Below are 14,852 nucleotides of genomic sequence, written 5' to 3' on the forward strand. Positions count from 1 at the left end.
AAAAGTAAATTTTCCTTCATCTTTCTTTATGTTCGGATCTCTGTCTAGAGAATCGTCAGTAATTGACGAGCCAGATAATATAGACATGGCGATATCCAGTTAACTGAAATATTGCTGACTAAACTATAATTACTTCATAGCAACGTGTCATTTATTCAAGTTTGAAAATCACGCCGCCCAAAAAGTGACCGTATGTGAATGGCGACATTCAAACGATTCTCAATCGTGATTGAACGAAAAGGAAGAGCTTGCAAGCTCGCTGCCAACCAAATGTCCGAATTTCCTCTAACTACGATACGTCACATTACGTCACGTGACCTTGCAGACGACCTCTGATAGCATTGCCATTTCCCGATCCGTCACTGACCTCGATTGACGTTGAGAGTGGTCCATAAGATCTTTAATTGAAAAAAATTAACAGCTCGACGGACCACGAGTTTCAAACAAATATACGTGTCCTGAATATCACCGGATCGAGCTATACAAAGTTATAACATCGTAAAGATGTTACGGACCACGACCACACTGAGATCCGATCTGGTACGCGTAACGTTCAGAAGTATTATACGAACTAATGTCGTACGATGTTTGGCAGTCGAATGTGTTCACAGAAAACATCTGCAAAGGTATATTACTGCAGAGCCATGTCTCTCTATAAATCAGTCACCATTCCATTTCTTGACCGAATCAATCATTGTAGGCTACAAATATGTTAATAACGATTACGAATTCGAGGTTACATCATGTATCCTACCTCCTTTTACAAAAACCTAATTTCATCGTTCTTCAAGTTTGAATCAGTCTTGAAACCGCTTCACTTGTACGTAATCTTGGTTTACAGAGTTCTCATACTACTTTTGAATGAACAGAATGTCATGCAAGTCAATACTCTGCACGGATCTAGTAACATCTGTGTAGTTGAAAAAAATATCTTTGGTCTTATAAAATAGCAAATACTGGATTTATTTATTCTTATTTGATGTTACCTCATGTCTTGTAGTACGGTAATAACAGGAGCTTAGATTCAATAACAGAATAATACTTTGCTGTTGTTCTTTTTGTCAGGAAACCTGATCTAGCAGTTTGATGTCCTGTGTAATTGATACTATTGATATTGAAAATGAAAATCTATACCATATATCCATTGAAAATGTCCTAATATCATTTTGTTAGTTATAAATATATCCTTTTTGATATTAATTACCACAGCTATTCATCGCATACTATAACTGTTGTCAGGCCGCAGACACGCAAGGTACCACATGTGGTAACAGCATGGACACAACAGGTGCGATTGTACGCAGATTACCCGGATCACATTGCCGTTACTCTTCCTGCTCTCTCCCCTACCATGGAGACTGGGTCAATAGTTAGTTGGCATAAAAAAGAAGGTAAATCCAAAAAGTTGTTGATTTAATTATCTCGATATAAAATCTAAAAGCTAAATCCTCTCAGCAAGTATGGAAATCTAAAAATTAAGGAGCATCAAGTGGGACTCTTACTTCTCAGCATTCTTCATGGCGCGTCTCTTGGTATTTCTTACAGGTGATAAGCTCAATGAGGGAGATCTCTTGGCTGAGATAGAGACTGACAAAGCAACGATGGGCTTTGAAACTCCTGAAGAAGGATACCTAGCAAAAATTGTAGTGCCAGCTGGATCTAAAAATGTTCCAATTGGACAGCTTGTTTGTGTTATTGTCAGCGACGAAGGTAGTGTTGCCGCGTTCAAAAACTTCAAGGATGACGGAGGTGCAGGTGCACCAGCAGCCACAGCAGCTTCTCCTGTGGCGCCAGCTGCTGCCATTCCAGCTTCAGCTACTCCACCATCAGTTGCTCCATCTCCAGCACCTGTATCTGCTGCTTCTTCCATTCCTGCTGCTGCATCTGGTGATCGGATATATGCAAGTCCGCTGGCCAGGCGACTTGCCTCTGAAAAGGGCCTTAATTTACAAGCAAGTGGAAAATTAATACAAACAGTGTAACTAAACCCGTGCTACATTTTATACCCTGTCTTATGAAAAACTTTTATGAACAGGGCCTCAAAGGTACTGGACTGTATGCTTCGGTGACATCAAAAGATCTTGCAGGTGCATCTGCTACATCTACTGCCTCCTCTCCTTCAACTGTTAGTTCGGCATCTATGGATTCTTCAGCTAGTGGTACATACACAGATATCCCAGTATCAAACATCCGTGGAGTTATTGCAAAGCGACTTCTCGAAAGTAAGCAGAATATTCCGCATTACTATCTTACTGTTGATGTCAAGATGGATGCAGCATTACAAATGAGAGAACAATTCAACAAAATGTTAGAAAAGGAAAAGGTAAAATTGAGCGTCAATGACATAATTATCAAAGCTATCGCAATGGCGTCTAAAAAAGTTCCTGATGGCAACACAGCTTGGCTTGGGGATGTTATCAGACAGTGAGTTCGAATTCATCAGCTTTGAAATACTTGTGCCGTTCTCTATGATGTATACGTCATTTTGTCTCTTTGCTCAGATACCACAACGTTGACGTGAGCGTTGCCGTGAGTACAGATAATGGTCTTATAACACCAATTGTGTTCGCGGCTGATACAAAGGGTATAGTACAAATCAGTAAAGAGGTAAAGGCTTTGGCAGCAAAGGCTAGGGATGGAAAGTTACAGCCACACGAGTTTCAAGGTGGTACAATTACTGTATCAAATCTGGGAATGTTTGGTATTAAAACATTCTCAGCCATCATAAATCCACCTCAGTCTATCATCCTAGCCGTTGGCACAACCGAATCCCGATTGATTCCAGCCCAGAACGAAAAGGGGTAAGCGTCATAGTCATCTCACAATATGCAAATACGATCAACAAATTTTACGCGTACAATTTAATAATTTATAAACAAACATTGATAAGCGATACGTAATATTTCTCTCTTGCAGATTCGAGTCAGTCAACTTCATGAGCGTTACAGCTAGCTGTGATCATCGTACCGTCGATGGGGCGGTTGGTGCGCAATGGCTTGTAGCGTTCAAGAATTTATTGGAAAATCCTACGACAATGCTCCTATAATGAATTATTGCAATGGATTATTGCAGTGATTGATATAGGCATATTTTAGATCATGTGTGAGGACTGTCAAAGGGTATGTGACAAGAGAATTGTCCAATGTACATTTGTTGTGGATAATAATGTATAATTTGTTTCACCATTATTTAATATTAATATCAATTTTACCAAATAAGTTCAGACAGTTGTATAATAACTCACGTATTACAGGCATTTCTCTACCCACAATTAATGCTCTTACTTACGTAGAGATATCCAAGTGTATAAAACAGTGTTTTATTCAAGTCCACCACTGATGTTAGATATAGTCTGCTCGTTCAACTGTTGAACATACTGGATACATATTCTATGCGGTGAAAATATGGTTTCCTATAATATATTGCTGCAGTACTAATCGATTCTTGTTGGAACGATGACACAGAATAAAATTGTACATACATAGTCTGCGCCATCACCAAGTTCTCTTTTCACATAAAATTGGGTACCATGTGGTGAAGATTGGCATCATGATAATGTGTGAACATTAATATCGAAGTAGATGACAATTAACGTTGATGTGAAAATTGGATAGGTAAATAAACAAATTATTTAATAAATTATACTGCGAAAAAAGTTCGTTTTATTATTTTTAACGATTTTTGTATCGCACAGAAGTCTTGCCATTCCGCAACACACTAACGCCGCAACTGATAATTGTTAAATATCAGTGCACGCCGTAGTGTTGGCGCCACCCTCGAATTATGATCAGAAAATCAAGCTATCAGTAACTATCAGACTTGACACTTCGTTTCGTTGGCTATCAGCTTGCTCCGTGTTGTTACAAGTTGGTGCATTAAATAACTTTAAGGATTAACTAAAAATGCCGGTCTTAGACAAAAGGAAAGGTGATGAAATATTAGCGTTGGTACCAGCTTCAAAGAGGACTAAAAATGAAGTGGTTTTTAGTAGCCGAGAAAAAGCAGTCATACAAAGTGTAAGTATAACCTTACATATAGTTGACCTTCAAAATGCATAAACAAGCTAGAACAATCAAATTATTTTTACCAAACATAAAAGGGTCCTCCAAGAACTTCATCCCTTATGGCACCAATCATGCTCCTGGAAGGCCATCAAGGAGATATCTTCTCCATTGAATTTCATCCAGAAGGACAATACCTAGCTACAACTGGCTTCGATAGACAAATTCGTACGTAAGATAAGAATTTGACAAAGTATCACAAATCTAACTTGCCGCAGAATAAAGTCCTGTAGATTATAAATTCATTTATATTTGAAAACATTGTGAAAGAGTACATTAATGTTAACAGTTATATGGAATGTGTACGGAGAGTGTGAGAATATTGCTGTCATGTCTGGCCACAGTGGAGCTGTGATGGAAATGCACTTTAGCCCAGATGGCGGTAATTTGTATACTGCCAGTACCGATATGACTCTTGGAGTATGGGATCTCGGGACAGGTTCTAGGATAAAAAAGCTCAAAGGACATACATCGTTTGTCAACGCAATATCAGGGGCTCGCAGAGGACCAACACAACTATGTTCTGGTAGTGATGACAGCACTATTAGAGTCTGGGACCCAAGAAAACGGGGTCATTGCAGTGTGTTGAATAACACGTACCAGGTAAATCTTAGAATTTACTATTAAAAATCATGGTAAATTCATGACTACAACATCATATTTTTACATGGTAAGATCGATTTTCATACTTTTCATGATCTTTCCTCATTTCATATGAATAGGTGACAGCAGTAACATTCAATGACACAGCTGAACAAGTAATAAGTGGAGGCATCGATAATGACATCAAAGTCTGGGATTTAAGAAAAAATGCTGTACTCTACAGGTTGAAGGGTCACACAGATACCGTTACGGGCCTAAGCCTCAGTCCAGATGGCTCTTACATATTGTCAAATTCAATGGATAATACCCTGAAAATTTGGGACGTCAGACCATTTGCGCCCTACGAAAGATGCGTCAAGATTCTCTCTGGCCATCAGCATAACTTTGAGAAGGTACCATGAGTGCAGTGGATTATTTTACTAATATTCGCTTACTTCCGATAACTCTGGCTAACCGATAATTGCTCCTAGAATCTTTTGAGATGCGCGTGGTCACCGGATGGTAGTAAAGTGTCCGCTGGATCATCAGACAGATTTCACTATATCTGGGACACAACTAGTCGACGTATTCTTTATAAGCTTCCTGGCCATAATGGATCGATAAATGATATTGACTTTCATCCAAAAGAACCAATTGGTAAATACTTAGGAATATGTTTCCATGTTGAGAGTGATTTTTACATTTTGTGATTTCAAATTACACTATTTTATCTTTATAGTTGCTTCTGGGTCCAGTGACAAACAAGTTTATTTAGGAGAAATCGAAGGATGAAAACGCCATCGCAGCGACCCCATGCCTATCTCAGTTATTGATTACAATTGTGACACCCCCATCTTTACTCGTAAGATAATAAATCGATACTTTCTACCCTTGAAAAATGTTGAATCGTTTATTCGACAACACTAACCGAAAGGGCATGAGGATAGGAACAAAAAACTTCTGAACAAAGCCAGATTTTTGGATGAAAAACATGGATCGTTTTTTATCTTTGGCTTGGATTATCGCCATGATGTCATATCTCTTCGGCATCTGAAACAGATTTTGAAGTCTTGTGCTGAAACGCTGATTCAATTTGAAAATATGTCGGCATCGTCGACGCTGATGCAGTGAGGTGCAATTTCATTGACGCTTGATGCAGATTTTTAAGCGTCAAATGTAGTCACGAGGCATTATTTCGACAAAGGCGTCATCGAGAATATAAATAGATAATCATTATCCATTCATTATGATCATCTGTGATCATAATCACAGGTTCATTTCCAATGTTTTCTTAGTTTTTTCCCATATTTTTCGGTTTTTTGATCAATTTTTCAATTAGCTCATCTCTCCAAGACCCTGAAGACGCATAATGATATGCACCAAAAGTTACACCATCCCAGATTTATTCCCAGATTTTTTCTAATTTTTGCTAATTTTTTCTAATTTTTTCCGATTTTTCCCGATTTTTTCCGATTTTTTTCCTATTTTTCAAAATATTTTGCATTTGTGCGGGCCCTGGAAATTAATTGCCCGGCACTATTTTTAGGCTCCGCCCATTTTCTCTAAGCCCCGCCCATCGCGAGTACAGCTAGCGCCATGTGGCGGAATTTTTGTGAACTAAAATCCCAGGTTTCTTGCCCCTTGACGTCAGGCAATGTAATGCGTGAACGAGATGTATTTCGTGTCAATACTTTTCCGGCTTGCTCGGAGAAACGACAAAACTTTTGCCGTTTTTTTCGCAGAGTAGGGGTCAATAATTTTCCGGTTTTGCTCGGAGAAAAGACAAAACTTTTGCCGTTTTTTCGCAGAGTAGGGGTCAATAATTTTCCGGTTTTGCTCGGAGAAAAGACAAAACTTTTGCCATTTTGTCTCCGGAAAAAGGTCAATACTTGTCCGGTTTTGCGTGGAGAGAAGACAAAACTTCTGCCGTTTTCCCTCAGGAGAATGGTCAATACTTTCGCTCTTTGTTCGGAGGAAGGACGAGACTTTTGCAGTTTGAGGATTTTAGTTCACAAAAATTCCGCCACATGGCGCTAGCTGTACCCACGGTGGGCGGGGCTTAGAGAAAATGGGCGGAGCCTAAAAATAGTGCCGGACAATTAATTTCCAGGGCCCACACCCACCCAGGGCCGGCACAAATGAAAAATATTTTGAAAAATAGAAATAAAATCGGGAAAAATCGGAAAAAATTAGAAAAAATTAGGAAAAATTAGAAAAAATTAGAAAAAATCTGGGAATAAATCTGGGATCGTGTAACTTTTGTTGCATACTATTATGCGTCTTCAGGGTCTTGGAGAGATGAGCTAATTGAAAAATTGATTAAAAAACCGAAAAAAATTGGGAAAAATTAGAAAAAATCTGGGAATAAATCTGTGATAATGATCACAGATGATCATAATGACTGAATGATGATGATTATCCATTCAAACACCGACACACAGAATCAGTTAGATGTCCCCACCGGCTTTCGTACTTCAATCCAACTTCAATCTATGATTCCACCTCGTTCAAGCACCGTACCACAGTATACCGCTGGCCGTAGTGGAATCCGTTCTGTTTGCCTAAATTTTATCCTGTTTGGTTATAATTTATCGAATGTTAATATATTCGTTTTTTCTTTACACAAAGGTAAGCATTTACTGTGAGCGCATAATTATCTATGTATTTTCTTCGAACATTAAATTTTAACAAGCGTTTCAAGTACACGAATTTGATGACAAACTGTCAGTCCTTGATGTTGTTGGATCACTGCTTACGATTGGCTCCACATTGACTCAAATTGTGCAATCGATCGACAAACAACAATGACACTTTACTGCATGTGTAATTTATTTTCAGTCTTAAAATAATACCACTGCATTCATTGGTCATACGTAATAATTAACTACGTACTATTGCAATGTCGTCACCATGGGGAAAAATTCAACCAGCCCCTGTACCTGCAGCCAGTCTCACTGACATTATGTCCGAAGAAGTGGCTAAAGATATGCAAGAAAAGTTAGTAACTATTTATAATTCTATGCCTGTCTCATCAAATAAAATCTTTTATTCTTTCATTTCCTCAGTCTATGTCAATGGTTCACTTTCATAGCATTACCAACACTGAGATTTTATGATATCCTTTGATTTTCAGGGAAATCCGTAAGCATATGAACATGGTATTGCCGGAGCCAACTCCTGAAGAATGTGGATTATTTGAGCTTGATGACACAGATAGTGATGCTGTAATTGCGCAGATGTTGCAGGTGCAATTCAATCGGGAATATGATTCAATGTTGAAACGTACCGAAGACAAATTCAATGGCTCCTCGAAAGGTCAGGCAATTGAATGTTAAGAATAAATCTTGGACAATATGACAATCACCTCGGGCTTAATTGTTCTTTTTTTTATCTTCTAGTAAACGTTTCTTTGTCAAATTATCGAACTTGTCCATTTGAGGAGCCCGATGAACGGAATCCTGATCTGGATGATGAGTGTAGGGACTGGGATCGTTTTGTCGTAAGAAATCATTATTCCACCTAGCAATACTTAAACACTACTCATTGTCAGTAATACTTAGGGCAGTATATCTCACGTACTACAAATCCAATAACGCGTATACAAATACAATAAGTCGTACTTGGTATTTAGTGCACTATTTTAGCCAAGGGGATGTTTTTTTGCAGAGTGTAGAAAAGGAATATGCTTCTATACCGCGTTGTGGCTACAAAAAAGTAGGTGAGGGATCAGAGATTGTTACAAAACATGATATGTTGATGTCATCCAGGATCAACGCATGCAGAGTTCTTGCATTTCCACCAGGAATAAAAACTGGAGATGCTGGTAGCTTTGACATGAAACTTGATAACAAAGTTTTCAATTCTCTACGGGCACATAGCCATGCACATTGCGCTCGTGAGAAAGCTAAAGCAAGGCCTAATCCTAAACAAATAGTAGATAAAGTCCCTCTTCCTGTTTCACAGAACTGATATATCTAACTCCAAACAATATGAGAAATTGTGTGTTGGTATCAAAAAAATATATTGGTCATTTATTGTTATCAAATGAATAAAAGAGCAACGTATGATACATAGATGACGATAACTTTTGGGTGAACATTGTAAACTTGCCCAGCCTATAAACATGTAGAATGATTACTTGATTCACAGATCTCAAAATGTAAGCACATATGCAACTTTTGTTGTACTTCAGATGCATCAACTTATTTGTTAGTGTGGATTAACGTAATTCTTTCGTAGGAGCTTTTAAAGGAATTTTGCCTAACGAGAATTGTTTCTCTAAGTACATAGATTTCTCATCATCGGTCAGCAGCCCTTCAACTGTATATGAACTTTCGTCTATGACGTCAATTTCTTTGTGTACAGATAAAAATGGTGAGGTTGCAGCTGTTGGGGATTGCAAGGTAGCGAATATCGACCCCTGATTAGTGGAACTAGATCCTCCAAAAATTGAGCTACTCGCTACTTGCGACTGAGTTGCAAATGGATTGGCAGTAGTAGTTGTAACAGTTGTACTGGTGCTAGAAAATGGAGAAACACCTGCAAATGGAGATGCTTGACTAAATGGCGAGGTAGCAGAGACATTAGTTGCTCCAAATGGTGTACTCGTCTGTGTTAGATTTTTAGCAAATGCTGTGGTCGTGTCTGTGCTCTGGCCCATCGATCCAAAGATTTTCGATCCGGAAAATGGAGTCGATGGTATTGTCGCAGTACTAAAGGGTCCAGTTGACGTTAGAAAAGCTGAACTAGCTGTAGACACGGCTGAAGCAAATGGGCCTGCATTAGAGGTAGATACTGCTGACCCAAATGGAGGTGGATTCTGTGGACCCCCAAAAGTACTAGTTGGAGATTTGACAACAGAACCAAATGTCCCAGGTGCTGATTGTCCGATTGATCCGAATGTCGGTGTAACAGAACCGACGCCACCAAATACGCTACTTGAGGATGTAGGGACGCTCCCCAATGTTGATTGCGCGCCAAATATTCCTGCGTTTGCTTGAGAACCAAAAGTCGGGGCTCCACCAAATACCGGGCCACCTCCGAAAGTTGTATTAGATTTTTGCTGAGCAAATGGAGAAGCTGATGCCACTGGTGTACTTCCAGTGGTTGACGATCCTCCAAATATAGAACTAGTTGGCTGTTGCGTTGCACCTCCGAATAATGGTGTTGAAATAGCTTGTGAACCGCCAAATATGGAAGAAGTCGCTGGAGCAGATGCCGTTCCACCAAAAACTGAATTGGTCGGCGTAGTCGTAGCACCGAAAATTGCGTTTGATTGAGTCGATTGTGGCGATCCAAAAGAACTGCTACCTTGCGAAGTATTAAATCCAGGAGCTTGACCAAATACAGGTGTAATTGTGGTACCTCCAAATACAGGATTGCTTCCAAAACTTGGCTTGGCACCAAAAGGGGAGCTTATGCCGCTGTTTGGAGGATTACTAAATGCGAAAGGCGTGGAAGCGGCCGAGCCAAAAGTTGAGGTGCTTCCACCAAACGGATTAGCAGAATTAAATGGTTTGGAAGTAAATAAATTTGATCCAGGTGCGCTGGTACTAGGTATTGCCAGTTGTGGTGTTGCAAATGAAAAACTGGATGGTTTTGTCCCAGAATTACTTCCACCGAAAGCATTCTCCTGTGTCCCTTTTTGAAGTGATTCCTACAAAAATAGAATTACTGTTGACAACTTCCTTCTTGATAAACTAATAACTATCAGATAAAGACATAAAGAGTTCAATATAATGATTATCTATGTTATAACATCTTACCAGCATTGCCACAATTTCTGATGTAGGATTCTTCAACAAAGCAAGTTTAGCTTTCATTTCTTCACACAACTGTTGAAATTGTTGTTTCTATAATTGATAAGAATACAGCATTTTTTGAGTTAGCTACGAAAGAGTGAATTATAAATAGCTGCCGTACTAACAAACAATGCTACAAAAATTTTACCGTTTGCTCAACTCTACCAGATTTCTGCGCCTGATACAGTTCCCAGTGAAATTCATCTGGTGACAAATCTTCCATGCCCGGTATACATGGTCGTTCTTTGAATGGTCCGAAACAAGAGAGTAACCATTGCCCACCCCGTTCTATTGCCAAGACCTCTTCAGCAACTGTAAGTCTGTTGCCCAAAATTAGATTATGTAGTTGGAACTTGCAAGGAAACTCTCCAAATTCTGTGAAATTCATAGACTTGTAGGAATTTAAAAAAAGAGGACCCTGAATTATAATTATAAGTCACTGATGATAAACCATGATTTTGACTGGAGTTTCTTACAATTTCTAGTTATCGAGTTGGATGTTTATTAAATGTGAGTTGTAAGTACGGATTTACATACGCTGCTGTCTTGATTCCTGTGTAAGAGGGTTTGTTGCCTAAACTCGAGTTTTCGCCTGAAAGTCGATATCGGTATTAGTAATGTACAAAAGCACACATGTAAATGAACAAACATAACCATAAACTGTTTATTCTGTTCGCATATTCACTGATATACAATTTCTATACTCACCGTAATTCACGTTGTAGATATGTGCAAAACGACAATATCTTCCGGAACGACAATTGCCTTGCAGAAAATATCTACACGTTGTCGTTGTCATTGCAATATTGTGAATATTCGAATTTAAATGTAGCTATCCTTCAAAGCAGCTGGCGATGTTGACAATTGTGTATTTGAAACAGCTGTTTAAGGTTGATCCATGCTACACCGTGATCCATGTTGAATGTCATATATTTTTGAAGCAAAATGTAATGGGTAGTGAAATTGATGTATTGTCGATTTTACAGTTTTCAATCTTTATTTAATGTGCTGAAGTTTTAATTACATAATTACAAATCTTTTATAACCGGCATGTTATGAAACAAAGATCGCATCTGGTTTACATTTGGCAGCAACAGACTTGGTCTAGAATACAGTGCAGTGTTGAACGCAATCTAATTATTTATTCTTCATATGCTGATTCAGTAATCCAGATAAATCGTTACAAATTACGACTAGGAAATTTTCATTCTCTCATAGGCAAAAAACCTTGTGCAACGTATTGTGTGCACCCTGCCAATGCCAATTTGGATTTGTGAGCCTGTAGGCTTCTTCTAACAATTTTGTTCAAACATTTCACTCCAAGTAGGTAAATTTGAGATAGCGTTAAGATAATATACTCAAATAGTCAGTTGCTATTCAAATTTAATTTATTAATTTATATCCCTACGGAATTTACTTACAAGGCGGTAATCTTTCAAAAGCATACAATATCAAAATGAAGACTAGGGTCACCAATACATCATGTATGAATATGCATTTGTACGTAATGGCAAAAATAAGATTTATTTCTCAATAATTATAATTGATCTCGTGCACCTCTGTAGAGATATTGTATTTAGAGAATCTTTTTAGTACGCTGGTTTCAAATTTCCAATAACCATTTCTCTCCATTTTTTCAGTGTTTGTGTCTGTTCATCATCTGCTTGGTAGTACGTAAAATACTAGAATGTATCAAATATATATATGTGTGTAATATATATACAAATATATATATATTTGTATATATATATATATAGACATATTATCTTTCAGTAAACGTCTCTTCCGGTCAGATCATTCTTTTCGCGGAATGATACGGAAAATAGCGAATGTAAGTAGGTTTGTTGGACCAGGTTAATCGTCCAGATTATTAACGTGTAACACTTCTCTTTGCGTTAATCCGGATTCTCCTAATGTCCTAATCACACTGGCTGGATAAAGAATTCTCCTGGGGTAACTGGTAGTGATTTCAAAAGTCGCCGGCGAATCCGGTTGGCAGAATATCCAATGATATACGTCCTAAAAGACGAAACAAATCATCCATGAGTAATTTGAAAGTGGAAATGAGATGAGTATGTGATAAGACATTTCCTAAACATAAAAATTACTGCGTAATGTGCTGGAACAGTGAATTACTACAACTTACCTCTGTCGTATCTGACAGGAGGAACCTTCTTTTCATTGTTCTTTCGCCAACTTTTATTTGTAGGTGACACACGTTTGGGTCGCAAAGGTTCGGCTCCACAGGAACTTTTCTAACAGTCAGTTCTTTCTCCTGACGGATTCTTTGAATCTCTCGTTCCTGAGCATTAAGTTCTTCTTGTTCCTTTGCCTCTTGCTCCTGTTTTGCTCTACGTTCCTCTTCTCTTCGTCTATCCTTCTCTTGATCAGCTCGTAGTGATTCTTCATAAGCTTCATCCTGTTGCTGACGCAGTGATTGTGTCGCGCTGCGTTCTGCTCTGTTGTCATGTTGAATTAGACAGAGTTAACAAAGACATGACTTGGGGTGAACCTAATTGCTACCAATAGTATAGATTGCGGATGCCTCACCTATCTTGTCTTGCTTGAATCAAACCGATTTCGTTGTTTTCCATAATTGTCTGCAGGCGAGGGATCAATTCGGACGGGGTAGGTGAACCTTCCATTCTGGAATAACGATAATCTAAAAATAAAACCTAGCTCGAACTATTCAACGTTGAAATCATATTGAACCAGAGATTTTAAATTTATTAAAAGTTACCGGCCCACGATTGTCATTCGATTGTCCCTAAGAACAATGAGCGCGAGGAAAGGATAGGTGCCAGACCTGAGGGCTTCTGAAACTTTGTATCCTTCCCCAGATTGGACATTACATGCCCAGAACAGTGTACGAGTGTTAATGTATCTAACCACCTCTGGATCACCCAGAGTTTTTCTGTGAATTAGATAAAAGTGCTATGAAGCTTTTGAGAATAACTATTTTTGACTAGTAGAGAGCACTCCACTTGCTGTACGTATGTAACACATGGAAATTTTATTTGAAGACCAGCTGAGGATAATTACCTGCACCATTGATCTATATCTTGAGTTTCGTCTTTGTGCAAGTAGACTAGTAAGAATCTTAGCTCCTGTTTAGCATCAGAAATTGCTTGGCTATAGGATCCCTGGTAAAATACAGGATGACTGTTTCCATATCGTTCTTCATATGTTCTGATGAAATTCACTACATCTTCCACGGGATCGGAGGATACTGTAAAGATTCGAGTATATAACTTGCAAAATCTTTAAATTAGTCGAATCAATAGCTGATCAAATCCCAACTGCCATTACAACGAAAAATATGCATGGTCTACTTAGAATCACACTCACTAGGTCTAACATCTGTTCTGAAAATAGCAAGGAGCAGTTGTCCAATGCTAGAAACAATATTGCACCATAAGGTATAAATGTATGAAAATAATCCCCCGCCATTTTCTGAAGAACTTGGAGGATTAAAGTAAATTCGAAATCCTGTGTCATCAATGACTGGAGGTGGTCGAGATCGTGAATCTTGCGCGTACATGGACGGTCTCCCTTCGTACAAGTTGAGTTGTTCCTAGATTGGTTCAAAAGACAATTTATGGATATATGGTTGATAATTTCAATGTTTGTATTGATAAAGGAATCAAATGGCTGGACTAGAACATACCTAATAACAGAATGGGTGAAAAGGAAAGATAGATTATGAACAGTGATGGACTGAATTGAAATATATGACTCTGATGTACCTGTACAGCAACTTCTAGATTCCAATTGTGTCGATGTAGGACATCTTGGCAAACAGACATATCTTCAATACCGGTCAAATCCTAAGAAATATGTAATCAAAAATATGAATTTCAGAAATAATTGTTAAGCCTATGTACGTTCAATGTTGAGTTGTTGCAGATTGTTACCTGAAATTGAAGGACTTTTTCTGTCTGGTCACCAGACAATTCCCCAATTCTTAGATCTGCCATAGTAGATTTTGGTGTCAGTTGTGTGAAATGAAGTGTACCCTTCCAACCTTGTTATTTTTGTTCGTTACTTATCAGCTAATGTTTAATACGGGGCTGAGACTCGATGAATCAGCCAATCTACTGATCATTTGGCTCGTGAGTGCAAAAAAATAACCTTAATTTTAGGACGTCGTGTATCTCTGGACGATCACGAATTCACGATTCACTTTTTTATACACCTTTTTCTTCAGTTTTCAACGCACCGATCTCTACACGCTTCTTGAGCATTTCGTCTAGTGTCGCTAGTGATCATTTATCAAAATTCATTAAAGAACGATGATTGTTACCAACAGCGCCACTTTTTGATTGTTGCACCGATGGTAGCTAAAATAGCGCAAAATTTGTATATAGGTGGGTAAGATAAGGATGACCGCATCTGCGACGAGAGGATA

General features: G+C 38.5%; 5 protein-coding genes across 7 annotated transcripts; 3 read left to right on the forward strand and 2 right to left on the reverse strand.

The window, feature by feature from the left end:
• Nucleotides 1–348: 348 nt before the first annotated feature.
• LOC105687591 (dihydrolipoyllysine-residue acetyltransferase component of pyruvate dehydrogenase complex, mitochondrial) lies at nucleotides 349–3,484 on the forward strand. 2 transcript variants are annotated; one of them, XM_048654718.1, is made up of 6 exons: nucleotides 349–626; nucleotides 1,210–1,391; nucleotides 1,546–1,952; nucleotides 2,036–2,424; nucleotides 2,502–2,801; nucleotides 2,917–3,484. In XM_048654718.1, exons 1-6 carry the CDS (start codon nucleotides 505–507, stop codon nucleotides 3,044–3,046), a joined length of 1,530 nt encoding a protein of 509 aa, XP_048510675.1. In that variant the 5' UTR covers nucleotides 349–504; the 3' UTR covers nucleotides 3,047–3,484. The 2 variants fall into 2 exon arrangements, with proteins under 2 accessions (XP_048510675.1, XP_012258795.1); XM_012403372.3 differs by having other exon boundaries at nucleotides 1,240–1,391.
• Nucleotides 3,485–3,781: 297 nt separating this feature from the next.
• Nucleotides 3,782–5,542, forward strand: LOC105687592 (U5 small nuclear ribonucleoprotein 40 kDa protein). Its single transcript, XM_012403373.3, has 6 exons — nucleotides 3,782–4,016; nucleotides 4,100–4,229; nucleotides 4,351–4,664; nucleotides 4,784–5,056; nucleotides 5,135–5,300; nucleotides 5,383–5,542. The coding sequence occupies exons 1-6, from the start codon at nucleotides 3,903–3,905 to the stop codon at nucleotides 5,433–5,435; spliced, it is 1,050 nt and encodes a 349-aa protein (XP_012258796.1). The 5' UTR covers nucleotides 3,782–3,902; the 3' UTR covers nucleotides 5,436–5,542.
• A 1,570-nt stretch (nucleotides 5,543–7,112) lies between these two features.
• On the forward strand, nucleotides 7,113–8,716 carry LOC105687588 (serine/threonine-protein kinase RIO3-like). The gene is made up of 5 exons (XM_012403367.3): nucleotides 7,113–7,271; nucleotides 7,482–7,640; nucleotides 7,777–7,958; nucleotides 8,042–8,142; nucleotides 8,310–8,716. Exons 2-5 carry the CDS (start codon nucleotides 7,543–7,545, stop codon nucleotides 8,610–8,612), a joined length of 684 nt encoding a protein of 227 aa, XP_012258790.2. The 5' UTR covers nucleotides 7,113–7,271; nucleotides 7,482–7,542; the 3' UTR covers nucleotides 8,613–8,716.
• LOC105687586 (nuclear pore complex protein DDB_G0274915-like) lies at nucleotides 8,648–11,399 on the reverse strand. Of its 2 annotated transcripts, none has more exons than XM_012403365.3 (5): nucleotides 11,153–11,399; nucleotides 10,982–11,036; nucleotides 10,593–10,764; nucleotides 10,409–10,495; nucleotides 8,648–10,299 (listed from the first exon to the last, which is right to left on the reverse strand). In XM_012403365.3, exons 1-5 carry the CDS (start codon nucleotides 11,241–11,243, stop codon nucleotides 8,863–8,865), a joined length of 1,842 nt encoding a protein of 613 aa, XP_012258788.2. In that variant the 5' UTR covers nucleotides 11,244–11,399; the 3' UTR covers nucleotides 8,648–8,862. The 2 variants fall into 2 exon arrangements, with proteins under 2 accessions (XP_012258788.2, XP_020708890.2); XM_020853231.2 differs by having other exon boundaries at nucleotides 10,593–10,819; nucleotides 11,153–11,239.
• Nucleotides 11,400–11,814: 415 nt separating this feature from the next.
• On the reverse strand, nucleotides 11,815–14,755 carry LOC105687587 (FAS-associated factor 2). Its single transcript, XM_012403366.3, has 8 exons — nucleotides 14,359–14,755; nucleotides 14,191–14,271; nucleotides 13,793–14,018; nucleotides 13,487–13,673; nucleotides 13,185–13,358; nucleotides 12,995–13,090; nucleotides 12,591–12,903; nucleotides 11,815–12,463 (listed from the first exon to the last, which is right to left on the reverse strand). Exons 1-8 carry the CDS (start codon nucleotides 14,419–14,421, stop codon nucleotides 12,299–12,301), a joined length of 1,305 nt encoding a protein of 434 aa, XP_012258789.1. The 5' UTR covers nucleotides 14,422–14,755; the 3' UTR covers nucleotides 11,815–12,298.
• Between the last annotated feature and the right edge of the window lie 97 nt (nucleotides 14,756–14,852).

This window comes from Athalia rosae, chromosome 4 (assembly GCF_917208135.1).
Source record: "Athalia rosae chromosome 4, iyAthRosa1.1, whole genome shotgun sequence".
In the NCBI taxonomy this organism is placed as follows: domain Eukaryota; kingdom Metazoa; phylum Arthropoda; class Insecta; order Hymenoptera; family Athaliidae; genus Athalia; species Athalia rosae.